A 10,273-nucleotide genomic window follows, 5' to 3' on the forward strand; every position below is an offset into this window, starting at 1 on the left:
TTATATACGAACTTTTCAGTTTATATGAAGCTTAAAAATGAATTTACCGTAAGATGCTGGCATTTAAGTTGAAAGCTTAGCATAACTCCGCTACATTTCTTATGAAGATGGAACGATGTTCTTGTTACCTTAAAAAAAAATAATTCCAAGTTGGCAGGCGTGATTAAATTTCAAATATTGAATTTCAAATTAAATTACTAACAAGTTTATCACTCAACACCAACAAACTGGTCGCTATATTATAATAACATGGCTAAGGAAGTGAATTGTTAACGATACGTATAATATAATAAATATTTATTCTGTATTTCTTTCCTGTTAATTTCCATTCCTAATATGTCTGCATAAGTAATTGATCTTAATTCACTACCAGAAGATGCAAAAGTTTCTAATGATCAAAAAATTGAAGAAGATTGGGCTGAATATGCTTTTAAATTTGCTGAAACTTTTGAGATGTTATTAAAATCTATAAAAACAAAATAAGGCCTCAAGTAATTTAAGTTTACACCACAGGATGATCTTATTTATACTGGTTTTAGAAAATCTTTTCCTAACCTTAGTGTATAACCACTTGATGTTAAAACGATGAAAGATAAAGCTCATCAATTATAATGGTATTAATTATTAGAAGCATATAAAACAGTAGTCACTGATTACAACCATGGTAGTATTGTAAGAGTTAACTCTATGTAAAATCTTGGACCTGAAAATGGAATTATTGTTCCTAGAATATAGTTTTATATGATAGAACTTGCAAGATGTAGAGAAGGATGTAACGACCAGTTTGTTGGTGTTGAGTGATAAACTTGTTAGTAATTTAATTTGAAATTCAATATTTGAAATTTAATCACGCCTGCCAACTTGGAATTATTTTTTTTTAAGGTAACAAGAACATCGTTCCATCTTCATAAGAAATGTAGCGGAGTTATGCTAAGCTTTCAACTTAAATGCCAGCATCTTACGGTAAATTCATTTTTAAGCTTCATATAAACTGAAAAGTTCGTATATAAAATTAATAAACTCAGAGTCTTCTACCTCTTCTACCACCTTTGTGACGGGTTCTGTCAGAGGGAATTGGGGTTACGTCTTCAATTCTACCAATCTTGAAATTGTTACGAACTAAGGTACGGATGGTGGAAGAACCACCCTGACCATAATTTCTTCTGCCAACACCACCATTAGCACGAATGCGGATATGGAGTGAGGAGATTTGACGAGCGCGAAGTACTTCAACAAGCTTCTGGGTAGCTTACATGGCGGCATATGGAGAGGGCTCATCCTAATGACGTTTAACCATCTAACCACCAGAGACGCGAGCGATAGTCTCAGCACCAGTGATATCAGTAACGTGGATGAAAGTATCATTCTTAGCAGCAAAGATATGGCAGATACCAAAGGTATTACCTTGAGCATCAGCTTTAGGAAGGTTTGTCTGATCATAATTAACTTTCTTCATGCGACAAGGAGTGGAGTTAAGAATCCAAATTGAATTAGAAAATCTAGATTTCTCGCGTTCTAGCCATGTTTTTGTCTTTAAACTTTAGGTACACTAAATATATATTCATTCGCATATAATAGTGAAAATTTATAAATATTTATAAGAGAATCATATTTATTGGTAATATAATATATAACTTATAATTCAGTTTTATGATAAATAAATAATCATAGAATAATATACATAGCTAAGAGAATGTCAAGAGAAGATGAACATCTCATGCTGTATAAATTCTTACGAAATTAATATAAATTTCTGCTATACTCCTTTATATATTACTATTTCTAATTTTTATCAGTTGTATATTCAAATCTTTGGTAAATGTAGATTACCATACTAAATTTGAGAAATTCGATTAATTAGGTACCTATCTATAAAATAAAACTTACATTAAAAACATTTCGTAAGATTCTGTAAAGTTATATATTTTTACAATTCTCATAAGTATAGTAGAGTTAGTAATAAATAGAGTGTTAATTATATTGATAACCTAAAGTATGTTAAATAATTATAATTATAGTCATATATATTAAATATCTAACATATAACTAAATTCTGATATGTATCCCCTTATTTCCATTAATAAATTTGGTATAAATGCAGATTTATATTAATATGCGGTTATAGTATAGTGGTAAGTATTTGCGCTTGTCACGTGCGAGACCCGGGTTCAATTCCCGGTAACCGCGCATTTTAAGGTGTGGCTATTTATGGAAACTAGAAGGTTTGGGGTGGGAGATTTCTGTACGTGCAAAATGAGGCTGCTACTTTCCTAGGTGATATGCCTAGTGTTTTAGGCACAGCCACACTCTAAGCCGAAACTCGCCCGGCCCGTATGTCCCAGAAAGGTGGCATGGCGTTTTGTTCCATACTCGCACCTGCAGATTCTCCTGCACCTATTTTGCACGGGGAGGCCGCACGGCTACTAAATTGTCCCACAGCCCCCAGTGGACCTCGGCATCACACGCCTTATGGTCCACCCACACTGCGCAAACCAGCTACCCAGTGCAGCCGTGGCTCGCTTTGCCGCCCACTCCGAAAATGCGGCCTGGGGCGATCGCACGTCCGCGCCAGCTCGCACTGAAGGCCATCTAGCTACCTTTGCGCGTAGGTGCTGTAGGCGCAGCGGAACTGCATTCCTCCGCCAGTATACAATACCCGGAATGTGGATTGTTCTACCTCACCGTAAGTTGCTACCATATTTATTCTCCCTCCAGTTACACTCTGGCGAACTTATATACGCATATTCGCTAAATGGCCCTGCTCTTAAATTTAGTAACTGATTGTTATCGATATTCGCTGACTATTGCAATTGGTAAAATGGGGGCAGACCTGGCTGCCGAGAAAACGCCCACCACCACCGAGCCGCAGACTCCCAAGTACAACGAATTCGCCCCAACGAGTATTTTTGCCCAAAAGGCCATCAAGCGCATCCGCTGGAAGCACTAGCTCAAGCAGTGGATCCTGGACGATCCCGCGGAGACAGCCACGCAGCTCACCCCGAGGAAAGCGCCGCCGTGCAGACCTCCCGTTAAGCACACCGACCTTGCGATCCAAATTAATGTGAGCTAGGTGTTCAACCTCTCCAGCGAGGCGACATGCCAAGAGGGGGAGAAAGGTACGTGCGAGTGAGTGAGCTGGAGTGCTGGTGGGTTGAGTAAATACTCTACAACACTCCTGTGCGAGCTATGTTGCATGCACACCTTTTGCCAGCCAATGAAATGTACGTCCTGGGAGTCGGAAACTGAGCCAGCCGTTGCACGTCAACGCCCATCGAAGTCACCATACGTGATAACCGTCTGGTCCTGGCCATGCGCGTGCTGCTGGGGCCGTCGGGCGCGGAGTGAGGTTCAGCGGTTTCTGAGGGCAGTGCGATGCGCCCCCACTCCGGGCCGGACGCAATGGCGCCAGGGGATCTATCCCGAGCCTCCGCTCCACCCCCATCCGAAATGTACCAGAACGAGATCCGGAAGAACTCGTCCTCGCTGCTCATGCTCGGCTCGGCGGGGCTCACGACCGAGGGGGGCATCGAGCAGAGGCGCGGGAAGCAGCAGGCCCAGGTCCGGCAGCGGGAGGACGGGCAGGCCGGGCGCGAGCAGCGGGAGAGGGCGCTGCTGGACTTCGCGGCGCTGCTGGACTCGGAGGAGTCGCTGGAGGTGTACGAGCGGCTGGCGCTGGAGTGAGCGGCGGCGCCCGGTGCCTGGTGGGGAGTAGGTGCCCCTCCGCCCAGTAAGTGCGCGCTGCCACTGGACATGCCAAAATGCGCGGTTACCGGGAATTGAACCCGGGTCTCGCACGTGACAAGCGCAAATACTTACCACTATACTATAACCGCATGCCAAATGGCCCTTTGCCCAGGACCCGCCCGGTAATGTCCCACGCTCGCCCATGTAGGCCCGGCCGAACTTTGCCAGGTTTGGTGCGCGCATGCTTTCGTTGGGGGCTGATATGCGAGGAACCCTTGGCCTCATCGGTGCTACGAGACTAATCGCCAAGGAATGCTAGTCTAGGCCTCTTGCACCGGAACGACAGGCGGGCGACGCTTCCTGCTCAGCTGCATCCCACAACACGCAATGAAAATTTTTGTGACAAGCAGCCACTGCGCGAGTGTAAGAGCGAGGCTTAGCGCGCTGAATGTGCTGGTGGCCCATGGCACAGTATGCCAGATGCACCATGGCCAGGAAGCGCTATCCCTAGAGTTTGGCGCCGGCATCGCGTAGCCCGTGCTGCAGCTGCTGGAAACCCTATACGTGATGGGCTTGGTTGACGAGGTGATCCCCAGGGGCCTAACGCTGGCCAAACAGCTGCAGGCGGTGCACCGCGGCATCCTGCCACTGCGGGACTGCAACTGCTTTTTTGCTGACGACACGGAGGGCGCACGCGGCTTGGAGCAGCAGCCTGAAAACCTGAGAAGCTGACTTAGTAAGTTATTTGGTCACTGCGAACGCTCCGCGAACACCTTGAGCGCCTTGGGCTCCGCTATGTCGTCGTTGGTGATTTCCTAGATGGCGTCCTTTCGGTACCAGTACGGGAATCGTCCGCAGCAGACTGTTTGGGCATCCACCTAAGCCATGAAATCCATTGTAGCCGTTAGTAGAGAGTGGGTATAAATAAATAAAATAAAGTTAACGCCTGCTAGACACTATTCCAAGTCATGTCGCTGTGCACTGCCTCAGGGTCTCCCCTTTTGTGGAGGGCTTACTCTTGCATTCATTAGAAATTAGTGATCACTTTTCAACAACGTTGACTTCGAACTCCTTAGTAACATAGTCAACGGCGTCTTATTAGGAGATTCTGTGAGGGGCACCAACACGAGTTTAGTTGTGCTTCCTCTTGGAAACACGGAGTCCGGGTCTAGCGAGGACAACGTAGAAATCCATACCATAGATACCAACGGAAGGATCATACTTGAGACCGAGATCGATATGCTCAGTGATACCAAAACCGAAGTTACCTTCAGGGGAGAAGCAAGCCTGGGGAAGTTCATAAGCCTTAACACGGAGAGCACGCTCGAGGATATCAAGAGCCTTATCACCACGAACAGTAACGTAAGCGGAGATCTTCTGTCCACGACGGATACCAAACTGTCTGACAGTAAGACGAGACTTACCGAAAGAAGGAGCCTGACCGGTGAGCTGAGTAAGAACCTTAGTGGCCTTAGTAAGTTAGTCGGTTTCACCACCGATACAGGTATGTACGATGAGTTTTTCGATTCTGATCTTTCTCATTACGTTTTCAGAGGTAGTCATGACAAAGGAATGGAAAATTATTTCTAATTTAAATTTATAATCATATTAATGCATAAAATAATATATAAAAGCGTAAGGGAAAATGAACATTTTACCAATTTGCTTAAGCCATGAAGGTTAATTTGATATTAATAAAATCTCGAATTAAGACGGTTCAGTGACTTTTAGAGGTCACAGAATGACTAAAATTGAGTCCAAATTACCTGAAAATTATTCTATTTTTTGCATGAAGAAACAGTCTAAAACTTTAAATGTTTACACTGAAGGTTAATAATTTCCTGATCTAATCGATTTAAAGAACTTATTCGATAAAATGATGTGATGTATTATTAAGATTATGATTATACTGCTGTATAATATAAGTTTTGCAAGTTATTTTTACTTACTATATGTATGATATACTAGTGTTAAGATAAATCAAATTAATCACATTGTTGAAATCAAATTTAATTTATACGATAATAATAATAATAATAAAAGTTACATTAGATAATAATAATATGTTTATCCCTCCCTAATACGTATATTTGAAGTCGTATACGAATTATATAGATAAACCCAATATATTAAATACCATTCTATAATTTCTATTATTGTATAGTTAGGAAACCGATCTAATACGCATTATATTAACATATTTTCCCAGATTATATATTTAAATTAATTTAAAATGGCAGTCATCCCCTCTAGAGCCTGGTTCGTCATTATAGGCATGCTTTGCTTTGGAGCCACTTCCACACTATCAGCAAAGGGCATGCAATAGTTTACTATTGCCCCATGTGAAGGTTGTCCTCCCATCCAGTTCAACCACCCTTACGTGTAAACTCTGTTTATGTTCGGTGGATAATTTTTTAATTTAATTGTCCACTATATCATAGAGTTTATTAGAGTCCAAAGAAACGTTGCCAAGGAACCCCTCAAAGAAGGAAAATCATATTACAAGTTTTTTCCGCACGTATTTCTTTTCCTCATCCCAACCATGTGCGATACTGCAGGTTCTACTCTGTACAACGTTGGACTGTTTTATTCAGATCCATCTGTTTACTAAATTCTGAGAAACGTGAGAATAATTTTTGTCGCGATGTTCTCAGCAATGATTTGGCGAGACTTCCGTTAGAAATTCGATCTTCCACAAATACTCGGCTTGATAATATTATTTACAGGGGCGATGATAAGTACACTTTCGTCGGTTCTGTTTGATTCTACTCAAAGTCAGGCACTGAACCCATTACTGGGCAGTGCACTAACGATTATCGGTTGTATTTTTTCTGCAATGTTCGTGATCTCACAGGAAATTTTCTTGCGTAAAATTCAGTTAACATGCTTCCTGGGCGTTGGAAATGAGGGTGCATGGGGTATCTTGCTTTACGCCATATTATTGCCTATTTTCAACTCACAAATTAACCCATTTTCTTCTTCAAACGAAGTCTTTGACGACGTCAATGCCTGGGCGTTTTAGATACGGTAGTCTCCTTCCGAAATCGCAATCCTAATCGGCTACATGTTCGCCACGATGGGGCTGAACTATTGCGGCATGGAGGTCACAAGGAGGGTTTCTGCAGCAACACGATCGACGTTCGACGCGTGCAGGACTATTTTAGTCTGGGCGATGTCTCTCGCCGTGGGCTGGGAGACGTGGGAAATACGCTCCACACTGACACGAATTGGAGGCTTCGTTCTAGTCTGCGCAGGCGTGTTTTTATACAACAACCTGCTCAGGGCAGTTCCGTTTTTAAGGACGGAGAACAAACTGCTTTACGGCAAGAAAAAACCCACCAGCGTCAAATAAGTGGAAAATACCTCCGGATCGTAGGAACCGTCGAACGGCCTTATTGCCGTCACTGAATGATATTTTGCGTGTGATTAAAATTCTGATCACTTGAAAAATTGACGAATATACTAAATAGCCTAGTTCAATTTTGAATTCGATTTTTCGCTCCTCCATTCCATTCCAACCAGGACCTCTTTATCGACCTCAATTTCGAAATCGCAGCAGTTTTAAATGCCGTAAATGCTGCCGCTGACGTCCAGAATGCCATTTTCGCGCAGTTCCCCGCCAGCGAACAGCTTGATTTTTGTCTTTCCGTGAAGAGGGAAAATCGTGACATTTTTGGGCGTTTTCGTCGTAAAACGCGTCTTCCCGCGCGGCGCGGGCGTGAACGCCGAGCTGTTTAGGACCAAAGTGACGTCGCTGCCGTGCAGCAGCGCCGTCTGGAACGACTTGAAAATTGAGACCAAATTAGGCGCTACGAAGAGGAGCTTCCGGTGGTCCGTTGGCGCGTTGTCGGGGTGCGCGGGAATCGCATTGTGGGTGAGATTCAGCGGCAGAGCGATTTTTTCATGATTGGAAAGGTAAAACTTTTCCACTGGCGGGATAGTGGCGAACTGCACTGAGTCGAGGAGGCGCAGATCTACGGTCATTTTGGTGGAGTGAAATTGTATATAGTTAGTATATAATAATGATGAAAATAATGATGAAAATATACGATAATTATACAAAATTATTCACGTTTCTGACTGGATAACGTGATTCTAAATCTTAACTACACACCCTTAAATTACGATTTTAACGTCATTTTAAACCAATTTCTGCACGCTTACAACATTTTTGAAGAAAACTACGAAGCCGTTGTATCTAGGAGTGATTTCGCGAATTTCACCAAAAATGCTAAAGGTTTCGAATATTTCGTTAATAGACGTGATTTTAGCTAAATTTGTTAAAACAACACTGTTTAAACTAGCTTACTAGGGTATCTGTTTCTTCTCAACTTATTATTATTTTTACTGCACATTCTATATAACATTATTAAGCTAAACAGCCCCAGCAATATTTATTTTTTATTTCTAATAAGAATGTTATTATACATTATGATCAATATATGTGTCTTTTTTAGTCGGGACCTAAACCTGGTTTGACTCTACGATTTTCTAATCATACCCTCTTGCAACGAGCTGGAAAACCTCATTATCAGATACTTTACCATTTCTTGCGTCAGCTTCAGCAGTTTCTATAATATTAAGATAATTTCTTCCAATTCTCGACATTAAGAAGTTAGAAAAATCTACTGGAAAAAGAAGAGAAAGCCCTAATTTAGCATCATTTTCACTTGGAAAAATACAATTAGCAGACTGTGTTCGAGACTTAGACATGAAAATATTAACAAACGACGGTTAATACTTATGGTGTATTAAATACTCATTAGTATATATTTAAAGTTCGTCCTGTGAAACAAAAGCTGGAATTCTATTCAGCACAACAGTTTTTGAGGAATCCTTAGGAAGCTCTAAACGAAGCTCTTAGCCAAGTACCACTAATTTGAGAGTAGGAAACGCTTACACCAAACTAACGAAATCTTTAGCTTAGAAACCAATTTCAGCGTTATAATCAGATAAGATTTTAACAGACGTCAGTTGCACTGGCGCCAGTGCCGCCTTTATCTCCCCCACCGAGACGTTTTCAGGAACGCGCTTAATGAATGCGACCATGGACATTTGATAAAGGAACGGAAAATATATATACATTATTATATATTAATAATCACATAATATTTTTAAAATGAACGACTTTAAAGCCCTCAAAGACGTGTTTTTCGCGGCTAAAGCCAGCAAGTCCGAATTCCAGAATGAGGTAAAATCGCAGGTAATCCAGTTTTTAACCTCCCCTTCCCTGGACCAAATTCATGCTCAAATTCTCACCTAAGCAGCCTCTGCCCTCAACGACTTCGCGCTGGAGTCCGCAAAAGCGCTCGGGCTGCTCTGAGCTCATTGGTGTATGACTTACGTAGTTTTTGTCTCTAGAGAGGTCTCTATTTTCCCATAAAAGTCGCCCTCCTGAATTCTCACGTTTGGCGGAATTTTTGCCACGAATATTCCCAAGTGCGTGCACGTGAAATGCGCCGAAAAGAGCACTTCATAGTAGTTAAATAGTGCAGCCGATTTGAAAATGAAGAGATACTTAAAAATCTACGACTTGAGCTGATGAAGATTTACCGCGAAGAACGACTGGATTTCGATGATGCAAAAATGGGGTTTTTAGAGTGTTTAGAGTTTTTAGACGTTTTGGGACAGTTTTAGCCGCGCCGCCTTCAGCTGGACGTAGCGGATGTGCTGCCTGCGCGTTTGCGTCACTCTGGCGATGTACTGCGTAAGCGCATTTTTCAGCGAATAATTTGTCAAAATAAGCGTCGGGTACGGTAGCGTGAGGTGGTTGCGTAGCGGCTTGAGGCTGGTAGTTTTCTGGAACTAGAACCGGCTGCTCTCCAGCTCCAGCTCGTTTTGGTTTTCCATTTTACTGAAAATAATTACTTATATTATAGTATAATATTAATAAAAATAAATTTTTAAAGTGGAGTGGTGCAAATAATTTTACATTAACATATTATTATATACTAATATACACTTTACATGACAAATGCTCGACAACCCCACTGTCTCCGCGGAGTGGTTTCAGCTCCTTTTTAGCGTCTACGGGAACAGTGTAACCGGAATTGGGTTTGTAACCCCGAAATTGAGCGCGTTCTCACCGCTGCAGACGCCCGATATTCAAATCGGCACGGCATTTTCGCTTGCGCAGCTCAGGGTCCAGGCATCAATAAAGCTGGGCGGTAACACGTACTTCAAGGCCGACAACGGGCCTGAACACGTCAAGTTTTCCAATTTGCAGGTAGCAGATTTCCCGAAGCTGCTCGTTGTCGCAGACGCGAAATACCAGTTCGCGGTACTCGTCGGCGTGGGAAAAACGGGTAACGAGGACCGCGCGCTCCGCATAGCGCTCCTCGTCCGGGACTTGATTCTGGAGGCCGCTGGCGCCTGACGATTAGGTCGAATGCGGCAGTTTCGCGGTTTCGCCCAATAATGCTCTCGGGCGTATAATAGTGATTTTAGTTTTTGAGCAAAATGGAGAAGATGAAGCGTTTTGGGCAGTTAGTCTGCACCAGAAAAATTCACTTACATGAGTATAGCAAGTATTAGCTGATTAATGCAGGCCTCGCTACCAGCTCTTGAAGTGGTTCACAGACGACCCTAT

At 42.6% G+C, this 10,273-nt stretch overlaps 13 protein-coding genes and 2 non-coding genes across 15 annotated transcripts; 8 read left to right on the forward strand and 7 right to left on the reverse strand. All coding sequences in view use genetic code 6, as the record gives it.

Annotated features, from left to right (window-relative positions):
* Nucleotides 1-336: 336 nt before the first annotated feature.
* SS50377_28817 (Polysaccharide biosynthesis protein) lies at nt 337-801 on the forward strand (the record flags this gene model as incomplete). The annotated part of the gene is made up of 1 exon (XM_067912571.1): nt 337-801. The coding sequence occupies one exon, from the start codon at nt 337-339 to the stop codon at nt 799-801; it is 465 nt and encodes a 154-aa protein (XP_067760076.1).
* Nucleotides 802-1,021: 220 nt separating this feature from the next.
* SS50377_28818 (Ribosomal protein S11) lies at nt 1,022-1,456 on the reverse strand (the record flags this gene model as incomplete). Its single annotated transcript, XM_067912572.1, has 1 exon — nt 1,022-1,456. One exon carries the CDS (start codon nt 1,454-1,456, stop codon nt 1,022-1,024), a length of 435 nt encoding a protein of 144 aa, XP_067760077.1.
* Nucleotides 1,457-2,115: 659 nt separating this feature from the next.
* SS50377_t20161 lies at nt 2,116-2,187 on the forward strand. The gene has a single exon. It is a non-coding gene; the product is annotated as a tRNA-Asp (tRNA).
* A 21-nt stretch (nt 2,188-2,208) lies between these two features.
* SS50377_28819 (uncharacterized protein) lies at nt 2,209-2,781 on the forward strand (the record flags this gene model as incomplete). Its single annotated transcript, XM_067912573.1, has 1 exon — nt 2,209-2,781. One exon carries the CDS (start codon nt 2,209-2,211, stop codon nt 2,779-2,781), a length of 573 nt encoding a protein of 190 aa, XP_067760078.1.
* A 37-nt stretch (nt 2,782-2,818) lies between these two features.
* Nucleotides 2,819-3,130, forward strand: SS50377_28820 (uncharacterized protein; the record flags this gene model as incomplete). The annotated part of the gene is made up of 1 exon (XM_067912574.1): nt 2,819-3,130. One exon carries the CDS (start codon nt 2,819-2,821, stop codon nt 3,128-3,130), a length of 312 nt encoding a protein of 103 aa, XP_067760079.1.
* A 317-nt stretch (nt 3,131-3,447) lies between these two features.
* SS50377_28821 (uncharacterized protein) lies at nt 3,448-3,681 on the forward strand (the record flags this gene model as incomplete). Its single annotated transcript, XM_067912575.1, has 1 exon — nt 3,448-3,681. One exon carries the CDS (start codon nt 3,448-3,450, stop codon nt 3,679-3,681), a length of 234 nt encoding a protein of 77 aa, XP_067760080.1.
* An 80-nt stretch (nt 3,682-3,761) lies between these two features.
* Nucleotides 3,762-3,833, reverse strand: SS50377_t20162. The gene has a single exon. It is a non-coding gene; the product is annotated as a tRNA-Asp (tRNA).
* Nucleotides 3,834-4,048: 215 nt separating this feature from the next.
* On the reverse strand, nt 4,049-4,708 carry SS50377_28822 (uncharacterized protein; the record flags this gene model as incomplete). Its single annotated transcript, XM_067912576.1, has 1 exon — nt 4,049-4,708. One exon carries the CDS (start codon nt 4,706-4,708, stop codon nt 4,049-4,051), a length of 660 nt encoding a protein of 219 aa, XP_067760081.1.
* A 17-nt stretch (nt 4,709-4,725) lies between these two features.
* SS50377_28823 (Ribosomal protein L11) lies at nt 4,726-5,247 on the reverse strand (the record flags this gene model as incomplete). The annotated part of the gene is made up of 1 exon (XM_067912577.1): nt 4,726-5,247. The coding sequence occupies one exon, from the start codon at nt 5,245-5,247 to the stop codon at nt 4,726-4,728; it is 522 nt and encodes a 173-aa protein (XP_067760082.1).
* An 82-nt stretch (nt 5,248-5,329) lies between these two features.
* On the forward strand, nt 5,330-5,569 carry SS50377_28824 (uncharacterized protein; the record flags this gene model as incomplete). The annotated part of the gene is made up of 1 exon (XM_067912578.1): nt 5,330-5,569. One exon carries the CDS (start codon nt 5,330-5,332, stop codon nt 5,567-5,569), a length of 240 nt encoding a protein of 79 aa, XP_067760083.1.
* A 348-nt stretch (nt 5,570-5,917) lies between these two features.
* SS50377_28825 (Transmembrane domain-containing protein) lies at nt 5,918-7,096 on the forward strand (the record flags this gene model as incomplete). Its single annotated transcript, XM_067912579.1, has 1 exon — nt 5,918-7,096. One exon carries the CDS (start codon nt 5,918-5,920, stop codon nt 7,094-7,096), a length of 1,179 nt encoding a protein of 392 aa, XP_067760084.1.
* A 26-nt stretch (nt 7,097-7,122) lies between these two features.
* On the reverse strand, nt 7,123-7,668 carry SS50377_28826 (uncharacterized protein; the record flags this gene model as incomplete). Its single annotated transcript, XM_067912580.1, has 1 exon — nt 7,123-7,668. The coding sequence occupies one exon, from the start codon at nt 7,666-7,668 to the stop codon at nt 7,123-7,125; it is 546 nt and encodes a 181-aa protein (XP_067760085.1).
* Nucleotides 7,669-7,752: 84 nt separating this feature from the next.
* SS50377_28827 (uncharacterized protein) lies at nt 7,753-8,739 on the reverse strand (the record flags this gene model as incomplete). Its single annotated transcript, XM_067912581.1, has 1 exon — nt 7,753-8,739. One exon carries the CDS (start codon nt 8,737-8,739, stop codon nt 7,753-7,755), a length of 987 nt encoding a protein of 328 aa, XP_067760086.1.
* Nucleotides 8,740-9,009: 270 nt separating this feature from the next.
* Nucleotides 9,010-9,534, reverse strand: SS50377_28828 (uncharacterized protein; the record flags this gene model as incomplete). The annotated part of the gene is made up of 1 exon (XM_067912582.1): nt 9,010-9,534. The coding sequence occupies one exon, from the start codon at nt 9,532-9,534 to the stop codon at nt 9,010-9,012; it is 525 nt and encodes a 174-aa protein (XP_067760087.1).
* Nucleotides 9,535-9,658: 124 nt separating this feature from the next.
* On the forward strand, nt 9,659-10,060 carry SS50377_28829 (uncharacterized protein; the record flags this gene model as incomplete). The annotated part of the gene is made up of 1 exon (XM_067912583.1): nt 9,659-10,060. The coding sequence occupies one exon, from the start codon at nt 9,659-9,661 to the stop codon at nt 10,058-10,060; it is 402 nt and encodes a 133-aa protein (XP_067760088.1).
* Nucleotides 10,061-10,273: the final 213 nt, after the last annotated feature.

This window comes from Spironucleus salmonicida, assembly GCF_000497125.1.
Source record: "Spironucleus salmonicida strain ATCC 50377 chromosome Unknown tig00000055, whole genome shotgun sequence".
NCBI lineage: Eukaryota > Fornicata > Diplomonadida > Hexamitidae > Spironucleus > Spironucleus salmonicida.